This window comes from Ichthyophthirius multifiliis (assembly GCF_000220395.1).
Source record: "Ichthyophthirius multifiliis unplaced genomic scaffold scaff_1120509251118, whole genome shotgun sequence".
In the NCBI taxonomy this organism is placed as follows: domain Eukaryota; phylum Ciliophora; class Oligohymenophorea; order Hymenostomatida; genus Ichthyophthirius; species Ichthyophthirius multifiliis.
In genome coordinates, this window is record NW_004086187.1 from 18,259 (window position 1) to 43,793 (window position 25,535).

Sequence of the window (25,535 nt, forward strand, 5' to 3'; positions counted from 1 at the left end):
AATTTAACAAAACAATATAAAAAATGTAATTCATAATTAACTTCAAGAATATAGTTAGGACGAAGATGACGATTTATATGCTAATTTCGATGATAAATTTAATTATTAATAGTTTGTTAATTCTAGTAATTAACAAATCATAATAATCATTAGTAAGAATATAATCTCAAGAAAATTAACAATAAGATATTAATGATTTGTTATTAAAAGAAGATATTTTGTTCGGATTATCTACCCAAGATTTACTAAATTTAAAAATATGAGAATTAAAAAAAAAGATTTAGAAAATTATAGTTTATTTTATTATTGTAAAAGTTAACATTTTAAAATAATTATATAGAAAATAATATCTTTATATATGTTCATTTAAATAAATAAACTTTTTAACATATATTAATATAAATATATTTTTATAATATTTTTTTTTTTACATATTATATTTTATTTTTGAATTATTTTTAAAATAATTTTTAATTTATATAAAAAAGAAAATTTTTTTTTTGCTTTTTTTATAATTAAAATATTATTTCTATATTTTTCTATTTGTATATTAATTAATTAATATATTTATTATTATTTTATAATCTTTTAATCGTTACGGTTTATTTATTTCTATAATTATTATTTTATATTTTAAAATAAAATATATTTTAATAGTTAAGATATAAATTTAATAAGCAATAGAAGAACAAATATAAATAATTTTAAAAAAGTAAATATATTATAAAATGCTAAATGTTTATAGTAAATAAATCTACAAATTTAGGAATAATTATAAAAATAACAAAATTATATTTTAATAATAAATATTTGTATATATGTAAAATATTTTATTTTTTTTCAATTAAGATAAATTTGATAGTAAATTTATTCAGAAATCTAAATATAATATTCTTTCATTTTATCCTATTAAAATTTTTTAGCATATAAATACGACTTTTAATTAAATAATTTATAAAAATATTTTAAAACATTTCCCCAAATTAGTATTCTATTTAAAAATATCATTAATTCCTTGTTTACATAAAGGTTTAACAAATTAATTTATTTAAAAAAACTTACATAATATAATATATTGATTATTATTTAATGCAAATTTTTTATTTGGATTATCAAATAAGGACCAAAATTTTGTCAAAATCTTTAAATTATCTTAATCTTCCTAATTCATATATGCGTTAATAAAAGTCTTGCTCTCTTCTATATACTTTCCAACATTTTTAAAAAAACACTTAAGAACTTATTTTCTTATTTAATTTTTAACTTATGAAGGGTACAAATAGTTTTTATAAGAATTTATTTTGTTTCTTGTCTTTGATTTATATTAGCTTTGTTATTTTTCTTCAATTTTTATAGAATTTTATTGTACCTCTTATTCTTCTCGTTTACAAATTAAATTATTTTTTCGTTTTTTAGTTTAAAATATTGTTTTAAAAACAAGCCGTTTACTAATTGGTTGGAACACAAAAATATATAAAAGGTTGATAATAATAAACACACTATTAAGATTATTATTAATTTTATAGTTTTTTACTTAATCTTCTTTCTTATCTTATAAAACTATTTCTGAAAGTTAGTTATATTAAATTAAATTATTTCTTTATTATAAAAATATTTAAGAATAATAGTTATTCAAATAAGAAGTAAGTAAAGGTTAAGAGTTACTTACCTAATTGTTCATTTTTTGGATAATATTTTATTATTATTTTTTATTTATGGGTTCTTTTAAATTTAAACAGTCTTATATTTTAATATTTTTGTAAATTAGAAGTATTTATTAATTTACGAAATTTATATACTATTATATATTCTTTTTTAAAAAAACAAAAAACGAAATAGAAAATAGAGTGAATTTTATTTTATTTTCTAACTATTTAATATAAAAACAGAAAATATATAAAAATATATTATTAAGATAAAATATATATAATTTTTAAAAAAATAATATGATATTAAATATATTACTTATAAAATATAAGTTTTATTATAGTTTTTTACTTCATTTTTATTATATTTTTATTTAATAAAAATAAATATTTAAAAAAATATTAAGTATAAATATAAAATTAATATTTTTTATATTATAATATATTTTTTAAATATATATATTTATAATTTATACAAAATAATTTAAATAATATTTAAATTATTAATATATAAAAAATATCTTATTTAATTTTCTTAGTTATTTTATATATTATTATTTTAAATTAAAAATGTATAATAATTGTTCAAATTTAAATTTATTATATATATTTTAAATAAAATAAATATAATAAATATTATATATATTGCTGTAAATATAACAAATATCGATTATATTTTTAAATTATGAGTTAATTGTATCGTATTGTAGTTTTATATTTACAAAATAATATAATATATTTTTAATTAAAAAATTTATAGTTACATAAAGAAGAAAGATGTAATATTATGAACAATTTAACAAATTTAAATATATTATAAATAAAGATAATTTTTTTTTAAAAAAATAAAGTAAAATTAATAACTTTAGCGAAAATCAAATTATGAATAATGCTTATTAAATAATTAATACGAAAATGAATAAAAAAATATATTTTGTAATATCATTATTATATTTTTTCTAAAATTATCATATAATAATAATAATAATAAAAAAATCAATAATTAAGATTTAATAGAACTTGAAGATATTAAAATAAAATATCGTTTTTTTTTTTTTTTTCAAATTGTATCCATTTATAATTAAAAAAGGATAAAATTAATGATTTTATGAAGAATCGTGACTTAGAATTGTAATAATTAGAAATTTTAGTATTAAATTAAATATTCAATTAGATATTATTTAAATCTATATCTTTTTTTAAATAAGTATATATAAATATAATATTCTCCAACCATAATAAAACTTTTATTTGACTTTGAAACAAACGAACTTCTTGAAAAAAAAGTAAAATTTTACTTACAATTAGAATAATATTTTCATAATTCCTCATAAATTTAATACTGTTATATATATATATATATATTTTTTTTTAATATTAAATATCTAAAGTTATTTTTAAAAATATTTTTATTTTCAAAAGAATCGGGCTTAAGTTATTTAATTTAATATTAAGTTAAATTGGTGTTTATTTTTCATATTTTCTGTCATTTTTTAAACTTAAGTAAATAAATTCAACATCAAATTTAATATTTAATTTTTATAATTAATTAAATATTTATAATTCAAAAATATTTTTTTTTTTTAATTGTTTATTAAAATTATATAATATATTTTTAATTTTTTGTTACTTAATTAAAATAAATCATACATTATGATTTTTTTAATACACATAAGTTATCTAAAGGAAAATATAACTATAAAAAGTGTTTTTGTATATTTATTCACTTTTCTAATCAGAATATTTTTTTTCTTTGAAAAATATATATTAATAATACTTTTTTAATTATTAAATTTTATAATATTAAAACTCATTAATTGAAATACTATCACATTTTTTTAACAAAATTTCAAAGGATTTAATTATTCTAATTATTTTTAATTTAATTAAACTTTATTATGTTCACAAAAAAAATTAATTTTAAGAACATTTGCTCATATTTAATAAATTTTGCTTAAATATATATATAAAATAAATATATTAATAAGAATTTAAAACAAGTAAATAAATAATTAGAAATATTTTAATAATTTAAAAATAAATATCTTTAAAAATAATGCATTTTTTTAATTATTTATTTTTAAAAATAAAATATTTATAAATAAATTAAATTTAAATATATAAAATATAGTAAAATAAATTAAAAAATAATATAATATCTTAAAAATAAAATAAAAAATATATTCAAGCTAATAAAAAAGATAAAAAATAATATAATTCATTCTTATAATATTAAAAACATTTATTTTCTTTTAAAAATAATAATAATGTTAATTTTTTTTATAACTATAAAAAAAAAGCAATCAAAAGTGAAGTGCATATTAAGCTAATGCAGAAAGTTATTAATAATCCCTACTCTAAACACTTCCTGGTTTGTAGAATTCCGAAAATTTGGTTAAATTATTGATTCCTAAATCAGATATTTCATGATGATTAGTAGCTCTAGGTTCAACATACTGAGAAATAAATCTAACAAGATTTTAATATTCAGGTTAATATAAGAATTCACTCAAATAATTAGCAGAAGCAGGAGAAACAACATTTTCAAGAGAATTCTAATTTAATTAAGCTTAACTTCCAATAGCTAAAGATAATTAATCAACAATAGTTTTCCAATCTAAATTTTCAGAACCTCTGGCAACGAATTTATTACCTTTAAGATTATCAGATTCAAGTAAATTTTGAATAGCTTAGTAAACATTATCAGTATGTATAGGCTAAACAGAATGATTGGAAGGTTAGAAATGCAAAGATTACTTATTTACTATTTTTGTAAGAATTTAATTAACAACATTAGAATGCTTTCCGAAAGTTAGATCAACTTTTAGTTCAATTACATTAGGGTTTATATTTTTTACTTCATTTTCAGTCTAGTTAGCAGTATGAATAGGATCTTACTCGCCATAATGTTCGTTTTCAATAGGATTTACGCTTAAAAGTTTCTTTACGCCAGCTGCTTTACATAAAGTAGCAGTATTTTTAAATAGATTATGCTTACATAAAACATTCAAATAATAATCATGAGTAAAATATATTACATGGGAAGCTTATCTAATAGAAGATTCTAAATCTATTTTGTCAATTAGCTTAACTTCTTTTAATACTGTTTTGCTATTTTAATCTAATGAATCCTTAAATGTTAAATATCTTTATAAGTAGTAATAGGTAGGAAATATATCTGCACAAACTATTTGTTCATATTTACCAGAATTATATAAGTTTCGAATTAATCCTTAAGCTATTTTGTTAGCTCCGGAAATGAGAAGTAAGCTCATATCTTTATTTATTTTTATTTTAATTTTAGTTTTTATAATTTTTTTTTTATATAAATAAATATGTATAAAAATAAAAATTATAATTATTATTATTATTATTATTAATATTATTATTATTAATATTTTTGCTTTTAATATTTTTTTAATAAAATATTCCTAAATTTATTTTAAATAAAATAAAAAAATATATAAATTAAAATAAACTTAAAATATAAATAATTTAATTAATTTTAACTATATTTTTAATATATATATTTTTTTTTTTTTTTTTTTTGTATATATTAATATTTATATAGATATATTAGTTTTTTTGAATGTTATTATTTTATAACATTAAATAATTTATATTTTATATTATTAATATATAATTTCTATTTTTATAATTTTTATTTATTTATTTTTTTAATTTTTTTATTTTTTATTTTATTTTTTAAATTTTTATTTATTTTTATTCTTATATTTACATAATATTCAATTTTAAATAATAATTTTAAAAAAATAAATTAATATTTCATTTCATTTTATTATAATATTTATTTAAATTATATTTAGCTATTGAAAAATTATTCAATGCTTATTATTAAATAGCAAATTTAGGTTTAATCATATTATTATTTTTTATGATATTATTAAAACACTACTTATTTTTTTATAATTTATTTTAAAGGCTTTATTTTCCATAATAAAACATACTATTTATTTTATCAACATGGTTTATTATTTCTTATTTATTATATTATTTATTAAAAATTTATAAAGAATTTGATTTATATTATTTTTTACAGTTTTTTTAATTTATTTTTTTCAAATTATGTTAACAATTTTAGTTATTTTAAAATTCTTTTTTATAAATTATGGGCTAATTATTATATTATATATATTTTAAATATTATTTTTCGTCTCTTTAATTACAATTATGTATTTTGTTTTATGTTAACTATCCTTTTAGACCACTTTTAATATTAAGTGATTTGCTTTTTCGGAATTATCGCATTGGTAATATGTTTTAGTTAATCCAAATTTTTTAAATCATATGCTCATTCAAAAGATTCATTGAATAATTTTACTAATCACCACTTTATTTAATATTTGTATTTATATTTTTTTCATTCGAAATTTTATGCTTATATTATTCAATTTTTTTCAAACTTTAATTACTGATAGATTTGAATTTTTTTACATTTGAATTTTTTAATCGAAAACTAAAGGAATTTTATAAAGGATTTTTGTGAATTAATTCTGTTTATGAACATTGATTTTATAGAATCATTTTTTATAATTAAATAAAAGAATATTAATTAAATAAAAAATTATAATTAAAATATATTATATTTTTTTTAAATGACATTTATTTATATAAATTAATGAATTTAAATTTTTTTATACTAAGTTAAAAAACTTAACTTTTTTTAAAATTAATAAATTTATTTTATATAAAATAAATTTAATTAAAATTCATTTTTATAAAATAGTTTTAATTTATTTAATTATTTAAGATATTAAAATCTATTTTGTCTTAATTTATAGTTTTTATTATTTTTAGATTAAATTAATACGTATAAATTTATAAAAAATTTCAAGCAATATTAATTATTTAATATATATATTTTATAAAATAAAATATCGTACAGAAAAAAATTCTATATATATAATAATTATAAAAAATATATAAATATTATATATAATATTAATTAATTATTAAAATATAATTTTATGGAATCATTTATTTTATTTATTTTCAGAATTAGCGATAATAATAATTTAAAGTAAAACTTCTTATTTTTATATTATTAATATAAAATTTATTAATCTTTTTGTGAAGAATTTATTTATTATTTTAATTAAAATCACAAAAAATATTTAAATTGTTAACAAATGAATATATTAGAAAACAAATTATAAAAAATTCTTGTTTGAAAATAAAAATTTAATTAATAGAAATTGAAGAATACTTACTATGTTTAGAGTAAAATGTTTTTAAAGAAATTTTATTTTTTCTTAAGCAACTTAAAATTAGTTTAGTTAATAAAATTTTAAGAGTTGTAAGCTTATATGATAAACTATTTAATATAATTAAATAATTAAGTATATAATAAAAAATAATAATTATAATCAAAATAAGTCTTATAATTGTTTTAAATTATCTTTAATCATAAAAATTAATATAATAAAAAACAAATATTTAAATATATTTATAAATAATCAGAAAAATAGAAATTATCTATTTAATTTGAAATATAATTTAAATTATATATTAAATGAAAAAGATAATAAATATATTGTTTCGAATATAATATATAAAATATAAAATTTAATAATAAATTGCATATATGGAATATTCTTAATCTTATGTTTTAACTTAATAATAAAATACAAATTGATTTATTAAATTAAGTAAATGATTAAAAAATAAAATACTTGAAAAAATATATGAATATTCTATTAACTGATTTTTGTTAAATACAAAGTATTTCATAATTAAATATATAGTTTAATAAAAGAGCTATAAATAAATTAACTTATAATAATAATAATTAAAAAAGTTGGATAAATTGCTTAAAATATGTTAAATAAATGTATTTATCTATTATCAATATATTATATTTATTTTTTAAATTTTATAAATTATTAAAATAGAAAATCTAAAGCAATTATTAGTATATTTTTATTTAAGTTAAATAACTAAAATAATAGAAAAAAAAATAATAAAAGAAGTTAAATTAAATTAATATATGCGAAATATTTTATATTATTTTAATATAAAAAATACATAGTAAATCTTAAAAAATATAAAGTAAAAATATTTCTTATATAAATATAATATTTAATATTATAAAATATTAAAAATTTTTAATTTAAATAAAAAATAATTTTTAAATTAATATATAAATATAAAATAATTATAATAATCATATAAAAAATATGAAAGATTATAATTATAACATATAAATATTGAATAATTTATATTTTTAAAGAATAAATATAATATAGTAAATAACATTAAACATAAATAAATATGAATATATTAAATAAACTTAATAATTTCTTTTTATAAAATAATTTGAAATATAAGATTAAAACGAAAAATTAAAAATTAAATCATTTAAGTTTTAAAAATTATATTGAAAATTATATTTTAAATAAAATTATATTTAGTATTTTTTGATATTTGAAATTTAATTTCAAAGTTTCCATAATTATTATTTCTTTCAGTTGCGTCAATCAAATAATTATTTTTAAATTGATTATAAAATACTTAAATAAATAACCAAAATATACCTTTATAAAAAAGTTTATAAAATTTTAAAAAAATAACAAACAAATGTTTTTTTTTTAAGAAAATTAAATATAATTAGTAAAAATAAACATAAGCGACTAACGTTTATAATAACACCTTATTAACTTGACTTGATAAATTAAAAATTTATTAGGTTTTCAGTTATATTTTAAATTATTAATATAACTTTATTTTATATTTCGTCAAAATAACATAATATATATTTTATATTTTTTGTTTTTATTTTTAATATTATTTATTATAAATATAGATTGATTACTTATAGAATAGTTTTATATAATTTTCATTTATAAAATATTCAAATATTATATAGCATTAAAATAAAATATATAATTTTTTTTATTGAATATAAATAATTATTATAGATAATTTTTTAAAAAAAAACAGTAATATAAATTATATTTTTGTTTAAATATTAAATATTTATAATCTTGTTTTAACTAAAATTACAATTTGAACATTTTAAGAAACATATATGAATTCAATTACTTAAATTTTTGAATCATTAATATAATTAAATATAATAAAATATTTTGCTTAAATTATTTTTATTATAAAATGTTCGAAATAACTTATACTTTTAATATATATTTTTTTAATTATTAAAAAATATATTTGTTATTTTTACTAGATATTAAAGCACTTTATTATTTATATTTCAGTTATATTTAAATTTTTAAAAAATAAATAAAAATGGAAATAAAAGCAAATGTATAAATTAAAATAAACATAAAAACATTTATAAAAAACAATTAAAATAAGCAAAAAAAATAAAATAAAAAGTACTATACAATATACAAACAAATAGATGAATATTTTTAAAATATTAATTCTGTTTATAAATATTTACTACATATCAGCATCTGCATGTAGTCATGACCATGATGAACGTGATATAATAGTAATAAAGAGAGACGAAAAAAATTCATAAAAAATGAATTTCCGTAATTTAGAACAAAATATTGGACCAATTAGAATAACATATGATGCCTAATCACTTGCATCAATTTATGATACATATTTTCTAATATAACTATAAAATATGATATCAATATCTAAAAATTATATCTCTTAAATGTTAACTGTAGTAAATTTAAAAAATAATATCTATCCATTAAGCACTGCTTGTTCTAAATGGATAGTTCCTAATTATTTGAGAAATGAAGGAGAGTAAAATAGTGATTTACATATATTTTTAACTGGAGAATATTAAAGTAGTAATGTTTTTGCATCTGCCACAGCTTGTGTATTAGATCCTCGTCCAACTTTCGGAAGGATAATATTAAATACAGGGCTTTTTAATGGAAGAAATATGACCCCTAGATAATTTAGCACGCTAACTTCAGTCATTATCCATGAAACATTACACATTCTGGGATTTTAATATGCATAATATAGGTATTTTATTGACCGTAGGACAAATAATTACTATAACTTTACAGATATACTTTCATATTAGTTAATAAGAAATATAGGAACAACGTTTTTGAGAACTCCAAAAGTAAAAGAAGTAACTAAAGAAATATTTGGTTGTTAAGAAGCTGAAGGAATGCAATTAGAAAATGTAACTTATAGTGTTTCTTCACTTTCACATTGGGAAAGAACAATATTCCCTAACGAATTAATGTAAACAACAGTTTTAAGTGGATAAGTTTTTCTTTCTAAACTTACTTTAGCTTTGTTGGAGGATACTGGATTTTATGAAAGTGTTAATTATGAAATGGCTTATGAGTATAAATAATATAATTTAGGATGCGACTTTTTTAAAAACGCTTGTTTTAGTAAAATTAGATAATATGATATATATTGTAGATAATAATATTCTGATGGATGCGATAACTTCAATTAAGGCTTTTCTGAATGTATAAAAAGTTCATTTACTGATGGTTGCAATATTTGGAGGAATTCTGAAACTAGTTATTGCTAAGAGTCTACTTATAGAAACTTCAAAGAACTTTAATTTTCAGGAGAATCTTATTAATAAGAATCTAGATGTTTCAAAAGTACCATTTAATTATAAGAAGGGTTTGCATAAGACGAAGGTATAAGATGCTATAAACAAAATTGTAATTAAGATGGTACATTAACTGTTTTTATTGGTACATTTTCGGTATTATGCACGTATGATAATGAAATAATTAATTCTCCAACTAATGCTGGAGGAGAACTAATTTGTCCAAAAATTAGTAAATTTTGCGAAAGTTAAATTACTTGTGTAAATAGTTGTAACAATAGAGGATTATGTATAAATAACAAATGTTTTTGTCAAGAAGGATTTCATGGAAACGGATGCTAATGCACGTTAGGCTAATTTTAAAATTATACTGGAAATTGTGTTTAATGCTCAGTTTCTAATTGTAAAGTTTGTTATAAAGATAACACTAATTAAAAATGCTAAGAATGTTTTGATAATTTTTTCTTATCTAAAAATGAATCATAATGCTTGATTTAATGTGAATCTGGATATTATCCTGCTTCAAACAGATAATGTTAAAAATGCCACTATTCATGTTAAGAATGCACAGGTCCTTAGGCTCACTAATGTATTTCTTGTAATTAATTGAATAACTTTATATTAAATTAAAATTAATAATTATGTGTTTGCAATGAATCATTTTATTTTGATGATAATTCTTAAAATTGTTTACCTTGTGCTCAAAATTGTAAATTTTGTGATTCAAAAAACTGTATAATATGCAAATAAAATTACCCTTACCTTAAAAATGATCTTACTAATTGTTTAAATTAATGTGAATTGATAATTGAAACTAAATTTGTTTAATATAATAATCAATTTCTCATTTAATATTTTTGTATTCCATGTCCTGAAGGATAAGTTTTAATAAAGGGAAAATGCTATAAAGTTTTAACTGATTGTAATATTAAAAATTGCTAAAAGTGTACTGATTATGGATAATGCCTTAAGTGTGAGTAATATTTTCTTTTAGATTAAGGTACATGTAATTAAAAAGATGATTATTCGATTTAAACTTCAAACATAATCCAACCTAGTATTTAAGATATTTAGAATGTAACTTAACAAGCAAGTTAGCCAGTAGAATCTTCATTAAATATTAATTAATAGAATAAATTATGATTTTATTAATAAATTCAAAATAACATAGCTTGTATATAATTTTAACCATATTCAAAATTAAGGTAAATTAAAATATAATATGTTTTTTATTTTTGATATATATAAAAATATTAATAGAAATATGGATATTTTGAATATTGTATTAATTTTTAAAAAATTGAAGTAAATAAATAATATTTGTTGTATTTATCTTTATTTTGTTTGCATTTTTTAAAACTTAATTATTTATTTAATTAATTTCTAAAACAATATATAAAGCATAAATTTATATTTGACATTGACTATGCTTTTAAATAATTATAAAAAATAAAAATTCAATTTAAAATTAAAACAAATTCAATTAATATTTTATAATTATTGTGTTTTAATAAAATGAATAGTTTTAATTTATTGTCAATTTTCATTTTAATAATTTGATTATAAATTATATACTAATTGATTTCTATTTAATAATACTTTAAATAATTTTTATTATTTTGTAAAACTTATTAATAAAAATAATTAAGAATAAAGGCCTAAGTTGAATATTGAATAAAATATTTATTTTATATTAATAATATTAAAGTTTTCATTAGTTTAATATAAGAAAATATAATATTTTATATGAATATTTTATTAATATAAATGTATAATAATTATGTATTTAAATATATATATTTTATAATAAGTAATTAATAATAATTTTTGATTGCTATTACTGCAATAGTTTCTGTATGATATTTAAATTTTTATATTTTTTCAAATTTATAAAAAAATAAAAACTTTAAAAGAAAAACTTTTTAAATACCTCATTTATAATCCAAATTAAAAAATTTATATTATTTTAAGTTTCCAAATATTAAATTTTATTGTAAATCTCTAAATATATATTGTGAAAAAAATAATAATATTAAAACTTTTTACAAAATAAACATAGGTACTTACGCATATTCTTAGGCTTCCACCAGTTACCAAATTTATCCAATATCTTTTAAATTCACGCCTTGTAGTTTACAATTTTATTTTATTTAAAAGTATTTATACACTAAACAAAAAAATACACAACTTATTTTATGAATGAAATAGCTTTTTAAATATTTCCTAATTAAAAAAATAGTTTTGATACCAAAAATATAAACTTTTATTCAAAAAAGGTGTAATTAATTTCATAATAAAATTATTTGCATTATTAATAAAATTATATTAAAAATGAATAATAGGTATTATAAATGTAGAATATGGGTTAATAAATGAAAATTATATGGATATCTTATTCATTATTATTTTGTAGAAAAAATCTTTGAGAAATTAAAAAATTGTGTATATAAAATGCTTTTTGACCTGTATAGATACATATTTAATATCGTCAATTTAAAAAGAAGCTTAATAAAATAAATAAACAAAATAATATAAATTAAAATAAATTAAAGTTTAAAATAATATAAAATGGCAATAAAATAATCTATAAATAAATTAGAATAAAAGTTTATTTAAAAAATAAAAAAAAATATTATAAAAGTATAAAATGAGATAAATTTTATAAACATTTTGTTTCATAAAAAAAAGAAAAAAAATAGAAAAATTATATAACATTTATAATAATAAATCTAGAAAAATAAAATAAAATATTATAAATAATAAAAAAATATTAAAATAAAAAATAAATAAAATATATAATTAAAATATCTTTAAGTTTTAATTAATATATATACTAAAATATTAATTTTTATAAAAATAAAAAGATATTTATTTGAATAAAATTATAAAAGAAATTATATTATTATTATATTTAAAATTAAAATATAAAATAATAATAAATAAATTAAATTATATAAATATAATTAAATATTATAAAATATTATTAAAAAATTAATAATAATAATAATAATAATAATAATAATAATAATAATAATAATAATAATTAGTATTAAATATGTTATTATTTATATTTATATTTTATATTTTTTTTATTTTAAGATTTTTCACTATTTTAAATTTTATTAAACAATAATTTTATTATTTTTTTAAAATAAATCATAATTATTTATATTTTATATATTTAATTTAAAATTATTTTATTTTATATATATTCATTTTTATTTTTAGTTTTCGTTAATATCCATATCATCATCTCTTTTTAATATTTATTCTTTTTAAGCTTAGAATTATTTTTTTAAATTGCTTTTATCAAGAAATTAAATTTCTTCAATTTCTTTGTTTTAAAAACTTGATTATTATTACATTTCATTTTTTTTCAAAATATTGTTACTATTACTTTATTTTTCATTTTTTTCATTAGAATAATTTAGATAATTGAAAAATGAAAAGGCTTTGTATTTACAAATAATGAAAATTCCTAACACAAATAACAAAATTACTAATACCTAAATAATTTTTACTAAATATTATATAAAACAAGAATTACTTCTTTTTATATTTTTATCTTATTCTGAACAAAAGTTATATTAATATAGCATATTATCATTTTTCCATCCTTTTAAAAAAAAACATCCTTCTATTTCTTTATCATTATATATGATTTCTAATGTAGAATATTATTAATTATAACTATAAGGACCATATATATATTTTCCTCCTTTACAACTTGGGTTTTTATCTAAAGGACTAGATACGGCATTAGGAAAGCCTCCTTCTTCGTTATTATATCCATTATCAAAAGCAATCATATGTGAATCTCCAGCAATTAATAAAACATTTTTTTTTATTTCATTTAATTTTTATATTCTTTTTCCGATTTGTTATTTTTAATCTTTTATATTTGTCCAATCAGACCCTTACCAAGGCATAGAACTGACAATAATAACATTTTTAATTCTATTTTCTTTTTCTACATAGTCGCATATGTAATTAAACCACTCCATTTATTATTCATCTATCATTATTTTTCCTTTAATATAAGAACTTCTTAAATCAAAAACTATAATAATTATATCGCCTACAATTGTATATTAATATATTCCTTAAATATTTTCTGATTAAAATTATCTATTATTTTAGATTTCTTAAGGTAGTTTTCTCACATCATAGTGAGGAGTATAATCCATATATATTTATGTCGCAGATTCTTTAGAAGGAGATGAAAATCCAGAATCATTATCTCCATAATCATGATCATCCCAAACATATAAAATAGGTATTTATTCGAATAAATTACGCTATTTTTTACTTTGGAAAACTCTATAAAACGCTTCTTTGTATAAAGAAATTTTATTAATTGTTATATCTGCATAATGTAAATCTCCTAAGTGAATAAATAAATCTGCATCTGGAAACTTTTATAAAATAGTGTCGAAAACTTCATTTTCCGATCCTGTTTTGGCACAACTACTAAATATCATAGTCATATTTTAGGCTTTAAAATTTGATGAAAAAGTTTTAAATTTATATATTTTTTATTTATTTGATTTTATTATATCGTCTGTTAATATATTTGGTTAGTTATATTAAAAAAAATAATTGTATACTTTCTAAGGCACCAGATTTTCAATTGTTATTGTTATTGGATCGTAAGTTTTTTATGTTGGAAGCGATATTTAATTATATTTTTCAGGAGAATAATAATATACCATACTCCATGATTGAATGTATTAATTATATTCTGGATTTGTAAATAATTTAAAGGTAACTTATGTATCTGTTATGTTTCCTTTCCAATGAAAAAAGAGATAACTTAACACAAATATTGTTGTATTCATTTATTATAATTTATTAAATCAAAATATTTTATTTTATTTATTTTATAAAAAGATTTAAAATATATTTTATATTTAATTGAATAAAATATATTTTATACTTAATTGAATAAAATATATATATATTTGTAATTTTTTATTTGATATAATAATATTGATTATATTTTTTGTTTATTGTAATTAATATTTAAAAAATATAATCTTACTATCTAAAATTAATTATAATTTATCTTTTAAAACTTTTATTATTTTTCCTTTTTTTTTCAATGTTAAATTTACTCTTATTCACATTAAATTTATTTTTCAAGTTTAAATGACTATAAAATATTATCTTGGTTTTAGTTTTTAGGAGTTTGTAGTTAATTTAATTTAATTTCGATATATGTATCAGATTTTTAATTTTAAATTAGTATATTAGATTCAATTGAACATTTTTTATGTATAGAATTGTTTGATTCTTCCATAAAACTATTACTATTAATTTTAATTAATTTTATTTAAGATGATATTTGTTAACTATTTTATTATTAAAAGCTTAATTTTTAATAAATTTTTAATTATTTAGTTTCATCAGTATCATTTAAACTAGATGTTGAAGTTAAAAATTACAAAACCTCTTAGTTTTTACAATTTGCATTATAATTTCTATATTTATAAATATAAAATAAATAAAATTGATTTTTTACTATTTGATAGTGTCTTAAGAATCATTATTTTCAATGTTTGTTTAATCTGTAATTTATTTCAAGTTAAATGTAATTTTTTAAATTTAATGTAACTTTTATATTTCCTCTTCCTCTTTTTATAAACGAATAATAATTTATTATGAATTTTCTGATTGATTTTATTATTCAAGTAGATTATTTATTTCATTTAAATAATTTTAATAATGTTACTTAAATATTTCTATTTTATCATTTTTTTAAAATACTTATTACTTTTTTTATATGAATTGGCTGTAATATTAGATAACTATTTTTATTAAAATAAATAATTAAACAATATAAATTAATATTATAATTATAAAAAAAAAGAAGAAGATTAACTTAAACTATAAATTTAATTAAAGAAAAGATCTTATTACTTTATATTATATTCTTTTGCTTTTTCATTAGTAAATTATAAAACAAAATCTTAACTAAATTCCTATAAAGAATTATCAATTGAAAAAATTTAATCAATTTAATTTATTTTTAAATAAAACTAAATCCAAAACTTATCATTTTTTAATTCTCTAGTTTCAATAACGCTTAAATTATATTTTTCTTAAAAAGCATTTTCTATTTTTAACTACTCGCATATTATTTTATTCTAAGATTTTATAACTAAAATATCTGGTACTTTTTCCCCAACCAAAAATACAGGATAATTATCATTTTCATTTTATTTAAAAAATTAATCCTAAAGTAAATCTGCTGCACTTGGCCTTTTATCTGAATTTTATAAACACTTAATAATAAAAGTTTTTAAATCTTCATTTAAAATAAACTATAAGCTTTATGGATAAACGCCTTAACTTACTTTTTTGTAAACCTATGCAGGAGATCTGCATTCTTTATAAGGCACTTCTAATGTAGCCATTTCTAGTAAGCACATTCCAAAGGCATATATATCTACTGGCGTTCCATATTTCTCTTCATAAATTTCTGGTGCCATAAATTCTGGAGTACCTAAAATGCTACCTGTATAATCAGTTTTTAAAGTCAAAGCTAATCCCAAATCTCCAATTCTAATTTAATTGTTGGATGTATTTATGAATATATTTTCACATTTTATATCTCTGTGTATTATTGGATGAGGTTCTTGCTAATGAAGGTAGTTTAGTCCTGTTAATATTTATTTGCACCATGATTTTATAATTTTAAGACGAGGCTTTTTTATGCGATTTAAATATTTTTTTAATGAACCGCCATTTAAGCATTCTGTAATAAAAACTATTTCATTTTTTTGTTTATTTATCCATGCATTTATAAAGTTTATTATATTATTATGATGCAAATTTTATAATATTGATATTTCGTCTGATATTCTTTTTTTTTCGTCTTTTTAAAAAGTTATGTATAAAATTATTTAAATTTCTAGTATTAAAATTTAAAAATTTATATATTTTTAATTAATAATAATGTATTTTTTTTTATATTTCTATGTTTTTATATGTTATTTATTTCTATAATCTTATATTTTCTTTAATTTTTATATTTTTCTTTTTTATTCATTTAAGTTTATATTTTTATTATTAGTTTTATTTTTTTTACTTTAAGGTAATCTTTGCAATTTTATAACATTCCAGGCTATTTCACAACCTGAGTCATTATCATATCCTTTGTAAACAATTTTATATGCCCCGAATCCTAACTCATCATTAAACTTATTTTATTTTTAATAATAAGAATATTATAAAATTATATTATATTATTTTAATATTTACTCTTATAAACCTTTATTTTGGACTTTGTTCCACTATTTGATCTTTTTACTCATATAAATTATCTTACATCTATTATTTTTTTTAATTTTAAATTTATTTAAAAAAAAATAAAAATTATGGAATTTAATTTGAAAATTTTTATATTTATTTGCCTTTTCTATAAATATTAGTATAATTTATATATTTTATAGATACAATTTCATTCATTTTATTCTTAATTATTCAGTATTTTTTTTTTTTTAATTTATTTATTTTATAACCAAAGAAGAAAAAAAATTAATTTATTATCAATATTACTTCTCTGATAATAATATAATAATTTTTCTGTTTGTATTTTTAAAGTTAATAAGAAAAACAAAATAAAAATTTAAAATCAAAATAATATAAATAAGTAGAATACACTAAATTTAATTTATTTTCATTATTATTTAATAAATAAAAATTATATATATAAAATATTTATAAAAATTAATATAAAATTTATCTCTTAATATAAATTAATTTATTTTTTAGTAAAAAAAACAAATAATATAAAATGTCATATAATGCTTATCAATTACAGTAAAACTAATAAGCTGTAAATTACAAAAATTCCATGGAAAAATTATTTTTATTATTATCTACTTATTTATAAAAAAGGTAATTGTAAATCTTTCAGAACCTATATCAAGAGATGGAGGCAAATATTTTGCATATTAAATAAATGGAGAAGATAGTGAAGGAAAATTCGAAGTATTCCGTAGATATTCTGATTTTTATTTTTTTCGATAGTTATTAACTTAAAGATGGCCAGGATGTTTTATTCCTCCTTTGCCCTCTAAAAAGATATTAGGAAATAAAGATACGAAATTCCTTGAAGATAGAAGAAAATTTCTAATTTATTTTATTGATAAAATTTCTTAATTACCTTACATTTGGTATAGTGAAGAAAATTATTCTTTTATTAGAAATGCAAGTAATTTAGATTTCGAAAAAATAGTCGAAAAAATGAAAAAACATACTATGGATGATATTATTAATAAATATAAAACAACATTTAGTTATTTGAGTGGAGTAAACAATAAATTTTTTATATAAAAAGATTTCCTTTATTAACTTTATTTTATTTAATTAAGAAAGAAATAAATTCAGAATTATAAATGAAAATAACCTATTTTAAAGGCTTTCTTAAAAACTCCTTGGTTTGTTTAAAAGTATAAAAATAAAAATACATATATTTTTATAATTATTTATAAAATATCTATAATATCAATTAAAAATTATTTTAAAACACACATTAAACAAATTTTATTTATTAAAAATATATATATGAAAAAATAATTATAAAAAAGAAAATGAAAGAATTTACAAAAAACTTGTATGAAACATAAGGAAAATTCAATTAAAATTTTATTAATATAATATCAAATACCCTTCCTTAATATGAAAAATCAAACTTAGCTGAATTTACTTAAGATTAGTCCTTATTTTTATTTATAAATAAAGCAGATGTTTCAAAAGAAATATAAGATTTAACATAACAAAATGAGTTTTAAATTTTATATGATATGGTAAGAATGGAATTAAAAGAAGCGGAATCTTTTCTTGAAATTATTTAGCAAAAAGAAGATTATGATGAAAAAATAAATAAAGCAAATTTAAAAATAAAATCAGATCAAGAAGAATTATCTAAACTTCAAGCAGGAAAAACAACTTTTAAATCATTATTTAGTACTGGAACAAAAGATGATAAAATACAAAAGTTATAAAAATTGATCGAAGAAGTTAAAAATACTATTATTTGTATATTATTATAATTAATTTGATTTAAATATTTAAAAAAAGACACGAAATGAATTGGATAATTACTATATTTTGATTGATTTAATCACTATTATAATTGCTTATTTGGAAATTGACAAATTTAAAAATGAAAAATCACACAGATACTATAATGTTATGAATATGCTTTCTAGATTTTAATCAAGTTATAATTTAAAGGTAAATAATTTTTTTATTATATTTTTATTAAATTTCATAGTAAACTGATTTCTGGAAATGCATTAAAGAAAATAATTGAATTTATTAATATTTTATATATTTTAAAATATTTTTAGATTATTTTTAATATTATTATTAATATATATTTATTTTAGTAATTAATTTTCTAAGAAAAAAAAAAAAAAAAAAAATAATTATTAAAAATAGGAATTATAAGCTTAATTAGTTAATCATAAAACCTCCAATTTATAATTTTTTTTAATTTTATTTGAAATTCTTTTGAAAATATTCATTTTTTTGTATTTTAAAAAATTAATATAATAAAAAAAAATTAATATATATTTATTATTAATTAAATTTATATTATTTTTAAACATATAATTTATTAATTTATAAAAGTTAAAACAAAAACATATTTACGCCTTTATATCACAAAAATACCAAATTATTCTTTATATCACAAAAATACCAAATTATTTTGTGATTAATGATAATTTATATATTCGTAAATCTAAATAAAATATAAAATTATAATTTAGTATTCAATAAAATAAAATTTAATAACAATTGTAATCCCTATAATAAATATATAATTTCATTTATATAATAGTATTTAAATAATTTTTTTTAAAAATTATATTTATTATCAGTATTATTAATGATAATAATATTTTTTTACGATAAAAATAATTAACCGCAAGTTTAAAAATTTATAATAAAAAATTGGTTTTGATTATCTTATTCCTTAAAATCTAATTTTTTATTTTTTTTATTAGTGATAAGAGAATATACAGGATTTAAAATAAATATTTTTAATATATTTAAATTTGGATATAATAATAATTTTATTAAAAATATTATAAAATAAACTCAAATAAAAATAAATATGTAAAAAAATATATATATTTAGAATAAATATGCATTTATATATAAAAAAAATTATTATTATTTAATTAATTAGTTTTAAATGCCATATATAATCTATTTAATTATATGAATATAATAAATTATGGTTCATTTGATAACTACATTATTTATAGGTATTTATTAATTATAATTATATAACATAGGCTATTGTTAATACATTGGTTACTATTAATATACAGGCTGTTATAAATATGCAGGCTATTATTAATATACATTCTAATTATAAAAAGGCTATTAGTTATTTTAACGTATATGCAATTATTATTAATAATTATTATTTAAATTAAATTGATTATTATTTTACATCGGTTATTAAGTATTCGTAAATTGGATACCCTAAAAACCAATTCTTTGTTTTAGTTTTTTCATTTTATTTCTTTAATAACATTTCCATATAATAAAAACAAGAATCCCGCCACCAAAAACAGAGCAAACAATAACAACAATTATAATTGTTCTATTTTATTTACAGTTATCATATTCACTTCCTGCTTATTTTTTTAAGCAATCAAACCTATTATCGCTTATATCATCTATTTCACTTCTCGAAAAACTAGATATTTTACTTAAACAAGTTACTAAGCAATCATACATGTTACAATATGAGTCATATTTATCCCAACATGAACTATTACTTTTATAACAAGTATTATATTTATATCCTGAATCAAATATATTAAGAACTATATATTCTGCATCTTATTAAGTAGATTTATTGTCTTATAGACATTAATCGTATATTTAAAAATCATCTTAGATAGTTATTTATAAAAGAAAAATTATAATCACTAATTTTAATGACATTAAATTAAATTTTTTTTTTTTTTTTTCCTAATTTTTTTATTAAAAATAAATTATAAAAATTGAAAAAAAATTAAAATAGATAAATAAACCAAAATATATATTTATTATGGTTATATAAAAAAATTATAAAAATTATTAGTTAAATATATAGTTTTTTTATTATAATTCTCTTATTTTTATAAATTTATTAAATTATACTAGATTAATTAATTACACAAAATAAATTATAATATAAAATACATTAATATTTTAATAAATATTTTATTATTATAATAAATTAATTTTTAGAGATTATATAATTAATATTTCTTTCAATCATAAAAAAGATTGTTTTTATATACAGAATAGAAGTTACTTTTTTCATGTAAAATATTATCACAAAAATCTTCTTCATAAAAATGTTTTTTAATATTAGAATTTATATCCAAATAGTCATAAAAGCATTATTTTTTTAGAGATGATTATTCCAATTATACTTTTATATTAGAATTATACGTAAGTTAGGAAAAAGGAGATATTTATAAGCATTTCTCACCTTCATTTTCACATACTTGCATTTATTCTGGACTATAAAATTAGTTTACTTTTACTTTTACTTTTCTTTATTTTATTTTTATTTTTATTCCTATTCTTCCATTTTAGTATCTATAAAAATTAAAAAATTATTAAAATAATTTTTATTATATATGTTATACTTATTTTTTGCATTTTTATTTTTAAGTCTTCGAATGGAAGTCCTTTTAAGCTAAATTCAGGATCTATTTTGGCAACTTCATCATATATATTAACTTTATTATTATTTACTATATTATTATAAACTTCTTTTTCTTAAGTTTAAGCTAGGATTTATATTAAGTTAGATTAGCTATAAGGCAGAATTTTTACTAAATTATCAATTTAACTCAATGTTAAATTCTTTGAAGTCATTAATTTTAAATTCAAAGTAGGAAAATATTAAGATATTATTCTTAATAAAGGATCAGTATATATAACTTTTTTTATTTTCTAAGTTTTTTATGGTAATTTTTAGATTATTTTCTAATTATTTGTAGTGTTTATATTTTCATCTGTATATATAAATAAGTTTTTTTTTTGTTATTTTTTTAATGGAAGATTTTCAAGTTTTTTTATATTTTTAAGCTTTTTAATTTAGTTATGATTATTTAAACATTAAAATCTTAATTACTATTATTAATAATTGAACATTTTAATTTTTATAGTTATTTTTTTTATTTTATTTATTTTTATGTTTTTAATTTAATATTTTTTATTTCTTTAATTATTTTTTTAAATTTATTTAATTTTTTTTAAATTTAAATTTTTTAAAAAATATAAATTACGTTAAAAACTTAAATTGAAAAATATTATAAAAATGAAATTAAAATGTTTTTTTTTAATAATTATTTTTTATAGACGATTTAATATAATTGAATAAGACAAAAGTTATAAAAAAAATGTTAGTAACTTTAAATATGATTTTTATATTATTTCATAGTTTAAAATATATATAAAAAATATAACATATGAAAACTATATATATATACATATATATATATATATAAATATATATATAAATATATATATATATATATATATATATATATGTTTTATTTAATAAGTTAAAAAATTATTCATAAACAAAAATTTAAATATTAAAAATTGTGATTATGTTTTAATTTATTTTTTTTTCTTATAGTTTATATTAGAATGATTATATATAAAAGATAATATTTTTAATGATATTTAGATTAACTAAGAATAAATAAGAGATTACCCTCCAAATTTTGTGAATTAATCTATTATTTTCTTATAATTTTTATAATTATTAATTAAATATAAAAAAATAAATATAAAAGTAAAATTGTGCATTTTTTAGGGTTTAAATATTTTTAATTTTTTTTTTAATTTTGATAACGAAAAATTATTATAAATACATATAATTTATTTTTAATTTAATTTTATTTAAAATATAAATAATAAATATTATTTTTATATAATGCAAATAATAATATTTATCAAAAAATGTATATTATTAATTTTAGATTTACACAAAATAAAAAAATAATATATAAATTATATATTTTATATAGAAATATAAATAAAAAATATATTTATCTTATTTTAAAAATATATTTTTATATTATTAATTATTTCAAAATATTTAAATTTATAAAAAAAAGTAAAAAGGCTATCGACACTCGGACTTCCCAAGCGGTCCCCCACCTTAGTACTAACCGAGCCTTAAGGCGCTTAACTTCGGAGTTCGAATGGGATCCGGTGTGTTCACCTTAGTATGGCCGATAACAAAATAAATATATTCTATTGAATATTTATATATAGTAATGCATAAAATTAAGATAAAAAGATTGTAAAAAAATTAGAAATTATTTTCTTTTATTTTAAAAAAATATTTTATGTAATAACTTAAATTATGAATATAATTATGATATATAAAATTAAATAACAATAATTGTTTTATAATATAAAAATTCAAGTTAAAATAATTTAATTTATAAAATTTGTATTATATTTATATAAAAATTAAGTATTTCATTTTTTTTAAAATAATATCAATCTTTTTATTTTATTTATTTGATATAAATTAATAATATTACCTATTATAAAACAGGAAAATATAAAAAAGATAAAATAGTCTAATTAAAATATATAAAAATAAATTAATAATAATTATAAAAATAAAAATTAAATTTAAATTTAAATTTATTTATATATAATTAATATAAATATATATATTAAATAAAAAATTGACAATTTAAAAGAAAAAAAATAAAAAAAAATATACATAATTATTAAATATTAAAAATATAAAAAAAAATGAATATAAATTTATAAAAAAAAAATTATTAGATAAAAAATTAAATTAAATTAAATTAAATTAAATTAAATTAAATTAAATTAAATATATATTTTATTAAATATAATAATAAAATATTTTTTTTAATAAGTTCTTTTGTTTTCTATTACTCTAATAATTATTTTTAATATTTTTTTATATTTATATAAGTTTTTTTTTGGAATTCAACCTACTATTAATTAATAACATTTTAGATTTTAATTTATACTACAAATAATAAATATTTTGTAATTTTTAATTCTTTCAATAACTATATATTCTAATTATAAGTTATTAAATATTGTTAATAAAGAATATAATATTTTTTAAAAAAGAATTTTTTTTAATTTTCAATAAGTTTTTTCATTTTAAATGTCAATTTTTTAATTCTTAATAAACTTAAATTGCCTTACTAATCTTATAATACTTTAATAATATAATTTTTAAGGATAAGAATTTTATATTTCGATTAATTTTATCTTTTTTATAAATGCTTTATTAATTAAATTTTTTATATTATAACTGAATTCTCTTAATAAATAATCAAATAAAAGAATATTTTTTATATTACCTTTACTTTTTTCAATTTTTTATCTAACATTGATTGATATATTATTGTTAATCTTTTATTTATTTTAATTTTAAAGTTCTAATATAATTTTATTTGGAGTTATTTATTTAATTTCTACTTTTTTTTTAATTATTTTTGCATTACCTTTTTTATGTTTTAGATATATATATACATTATATTTAAACATATTTTTATTTTTTTTATATTATTAATTTTTTAAAATATAATCAAATAAATATATTTACAAAATATTTATTCTTAACAATTTTTATTATTATAAGTTTATATATTCAAAAGATTTAATAAATAAATAATATTTAATATAATATAAAAAAATAATAAATAATTAAATTATTTTTCATTTTATAATTATTAAATAAAAAAAAATAGTAATATTCAATTTATGTAAATAATAAATATAAATTAATAATATTAAATTAACATTTAAAGAGTACTTAATACTTATAAAATAAATTAATATTAAAAAATAAAAATATTTAAAAGAATTACTTTAATTATACAGAGAAATCAAAAATAATTAATTAAATTATAGAAAAAAATAATCGGAAAAATATTATTAAAAAAAATAAAAAAAAATGTTTAGATAAATTTTTAATTTAAAAAAAATAATTAATTTAAATTAATAAAACATATTTAAATTTGCATCTAAAGAAATTAAAGCTTCAAAAGGTACATAAGGATAAAAAAAAGATATTACATAATATGTCGATGGATAAATAGTTAACCGTACATAAATAACTTTGAAAAAAAAGAAGATATTGAAAGTTATGTTATTAAAATAGTTAAAAATTACTTCAGAACAACGAATAAATAAGCAGTAAATCTTGAATCAAATTTATCCGAACATGGATTAGATGAATTCGATTCGATAGAACTTTCTATGATAATTGAAGAAGACCTTGGCTATGTAATTTCTGCAGAAACATTACCAGTACTAAATAA

General features: G+C 15.1%; 4 protein-coding genes across 4 annotated transcripts, besides 56 other annotated features; 2 read left to right on the forward strand and 2 right to left on the reverse strand. All coding sequences in view use genetic code 6, as the record gives it.

Moving 5' to 3' along the window:
- Nucleotides 1–410: 410 nt before the first annotated feature.
- Nucleotides 411–457: a microsatellite.
- A 1,598-nt stretch (nt 458–2,055) lies between these two features.
- Nucleotides 2,056–2,106: a microsatellite.
- Nucleotides 2,056–2,114: a microsatellite.
- Nucleotides 2,070–2,111: a microsatellite.
- Nucleotides 2,115–2,244: 130 nt separating the features above from the next.
- Nucleotides 2,245–2,292: a microsatellite.
- Nucleotides 2,293–3,184: 892 nt separating this feature from the next.
- Nucleotides 3,185–3,222: a microsatellite.
- Nucleotides 3,223–3,731: 509 nt separating this feature from the next.
- Nucleotides 3,732–3,827: a microsatellite.
- Nucleotides 3,828–3,949: 122 nt separating this feature from the next.
- IMG5_143730 (hypothetical protein) lies at nt 3,950–4,921 on the reverse strand (the record flags this gene model as incomplete). Its single annotated transcript, XM_004031225.1, has 1 exon — nt 3,950–4,921. The coding sequence occupies one exon, from the start codon at nt 4,919–4,921 to the stop codon at nt 3,950–3,952; it is 972 nt and encodes a 323-aa protein (XP_004031273.1).
- A 76-nt stretch (nt 4,922–4,997) lies between these two features.
- Nucleotides 4,998–5,045: a microsatellite.
- A 45-nt stretch (nt 5,046–5,090) lies between these two features.
- Nucleotides 5,091–5,145: a microsatellite.
- A 114-nt stretch (nt 5,146–5,259) lies between these two features.
- Nucleotides 5,260–5,316: a microsatellite.
- Nucleotides 5,262–5,382: a microsatellite.
- Nucleotides 5,263–5,383: a microsatellite.
- Nucleotides 5,294–5,346: a microsatellite.
- Nucleotides 5,294–5,374: a microsatellite.
- Nucleotides 5,311–5,379: a microsatellite.
- A 42-nt stretch (nt 5,384–5,425) lies between the features above and the next one.
- Nucleotides 5,426–5,470: a microsatellite.
- Nucleotides 5,471–6,194: 724 nt separating this feature from the next.
- Nucleotides 6,195–6,242: a microsatellite.
- Nucleotides 6,243–6,267: 25 nt separating this feature from the next.
- Nucleotides 6,268–6,348: a microsatellite.
- Nucleotides 6,342–6,401: a microsatellite.
- A 164-nt stretch (nt 6,402–6,565) lies between these two features.
- Nucleotides 6,566–6,629: a microsatellite.
- Nucleotides 6,630–7,756: 1,127 nt separating this feature from the next.
- Nucleotides 7,757–7,816: a microsatellite.
- Nucleotides 7,778–7,883: a microsatellite.
- A 13-nt stretch (nt 7,884–7,896) lies between these two features.
- Nucleotides 7,897–7,955: a microsatellite.
- Nucleotides 7,956–9,294: 1,339 nt separating this feature from the next.
- Nucleotides 9,295–10,346, forward strand: IMG5_143740 (leishmanolysin family protein, putative; the record flags this gene model as incomplete). The annotated part of the gene is made up of 3 exons (XM_004031226.1): nt 9,295–9,631; nt 9,695–9,950; nt 10,295–10,346. The coding sequence occupies 3 exons, from the start codon at nt 9,295–9,297 to the stop codon at nt 10,344–10,346; spliced, it is 645 nt and encodes a 214-aa protein (XP_004031274.1).
- Nucleotides 10,347–11,905: 1,559 nt separating this feature from the next.
- Nucleotides 11,906–11,938: a microsatellite.
- A 968-nt stretch (nt 11,939–12,906) lies between these two features.
- Nucleotides 12,907–12,978: a microsatellite.
- Nucleotides 12,908–12,962: a microsatellite.
- A 33-nt stretch (nt 12,979–13,011) lies between the features above and the next one.
- Nucleotides 13,012–13,079: a microsatellite.
- An 8-nt stretch (nt 13,080–13,087) lies between these two features.
- Nucleotides 13,088–13,143: a microsatellite.
- Nucleotides 13,099–13,162: a microsatellite.
- A 3-nt stretch (nt 13,163–13,165) lies between these two features.
- Nucleotides 13,166–13,217: a microsatellite.
- Nucleotides 13,218–13,277: 60 nt separating this feature from the next.
- IMG5_143750 (protein kinase domain protein) lies at nt 13,278–17,643 on the reverse strand (the record flags this gene model as incomplete). The annotated part of the gene is made up of 7 exons (XM_004031227.1): nt 13,278–13,280; nt 14,337–14,668; nt 15,947–15,980; nt 16,542–16,880; nt 17,292–17,375; nt 17,437–17,505; nt 17,632–17,643. 7 exons carry the CDS (start codon nt 17,641–17,643, stop codon nt 13,278–13,280), a joined length of 873 nt encoding a protein of 290 aa, XP_004031275.1.
- Nucleotides 13,337–13,383: a microsatellite.
- Nucleotides 13,635–13,676: a microsatellite.
- Nucleotides 15,067–15,136: a microsatellite.
- Nucleotides 15,742–15,791: a microsatellite.
- Nucleotides 17,173–17,210: a microsatellite.
- A 328-nt stretch (nt 17,644–17,971) lies between the features above and the next one.
- Nucleotides 17,972–19,464, forward strand: IMG5_143760 (PX domain protein; the record flags this gene model as incomplete). The annotated part of the gene is made up of 5 exons (XM_004031228.1): nt 17,972–18,013; nt 18,076–18,489; nt 18,552–18,629; nt 18,768–19,199; nt 19,261–19,464. 5 exons carry the CDS (start codon nt 17,972–17,974, stop codon nt 19,462–19,464), a joined length of 1,170 nt encoding a protein of 389 aa, XP_004031276.1.
- A 31-nt stretch (nt 19,465–19,495) lies between these two features.
- Nucleotides 19,496–19,547: a microsatellite.
- A 291-nt stretch (nt 19,548–19,838) lies between these two features.
- Nucleotides 19,839–19,894: a microsatellite.
- A 619-nt stretch (nt 19,895–20,513) lies between these two features.
- Nucleotides 20,514–20,557: a microsatellite.
- A 1,795-nt stretch (nt 20,558–22,352) lies between these two features.
- Nucleotides 22,353–22,406: a microsatellite.
- Nucleotides 22,353–22,420: a microsatellite.
- Nucleotides 22,358–22,402: a microsatellite.
- Nucleotides 22,368–22,457: a microsatellite.
- Nucleotides 22,373–22,451: a microsatellite.
- Nucleotides 22,382–22,456: a microsatellite.
- Nucleotides 22,397–22,471: a microsatellite.
- Nucleotides 22,403–22,463: a microsatellite.
- Nucleotides 22,472–22,678: 207 nt separating the features above from the next.
- Nucleotides 22,679–22,751: a microsatellite.
- A 495-nt stretch (nt 22,752–23,246) lies between these two features.
- Nucleotides 23,247–23,292: a microsatellite.
- Nucleotides 23,293–23,873: 581 nt separating this feature from the next.
- Nucleotides 23,874–23,909: a microsatellite.
- Nucleotides 23,910–23,960: 51 nt separating this feature from the next.
- Nucleotides 23,961–24,007: a microsatellite.
- Nucleotides 24,008–24,020: 13 nt separating this feature from the next.
- Nucleotides 24,021–24,069: a microsatellite.
- Nucleotides 24,028–24,109: a microsatellite.
- A 189-nt stretch (nt 24,110–24,298) lies between these two features.
- Nucleotides 24,299–24,339: a microsatellite.
- Nucleotides 24,340–25,027: 688 nt separating this feature from the next.
- Nucleotides 25,028–25,064: a microsatellite.
- Nucleotides 25,029–25,075: a microsatellite.
- Nucleotides 25,076–25,183: 108 nt separating this feature from the next.
- Nucleotides 25,184–25,230: a microsatellite.
- Nucleotides 25,231–25,535: the final 305 nt, after the last annotated feature.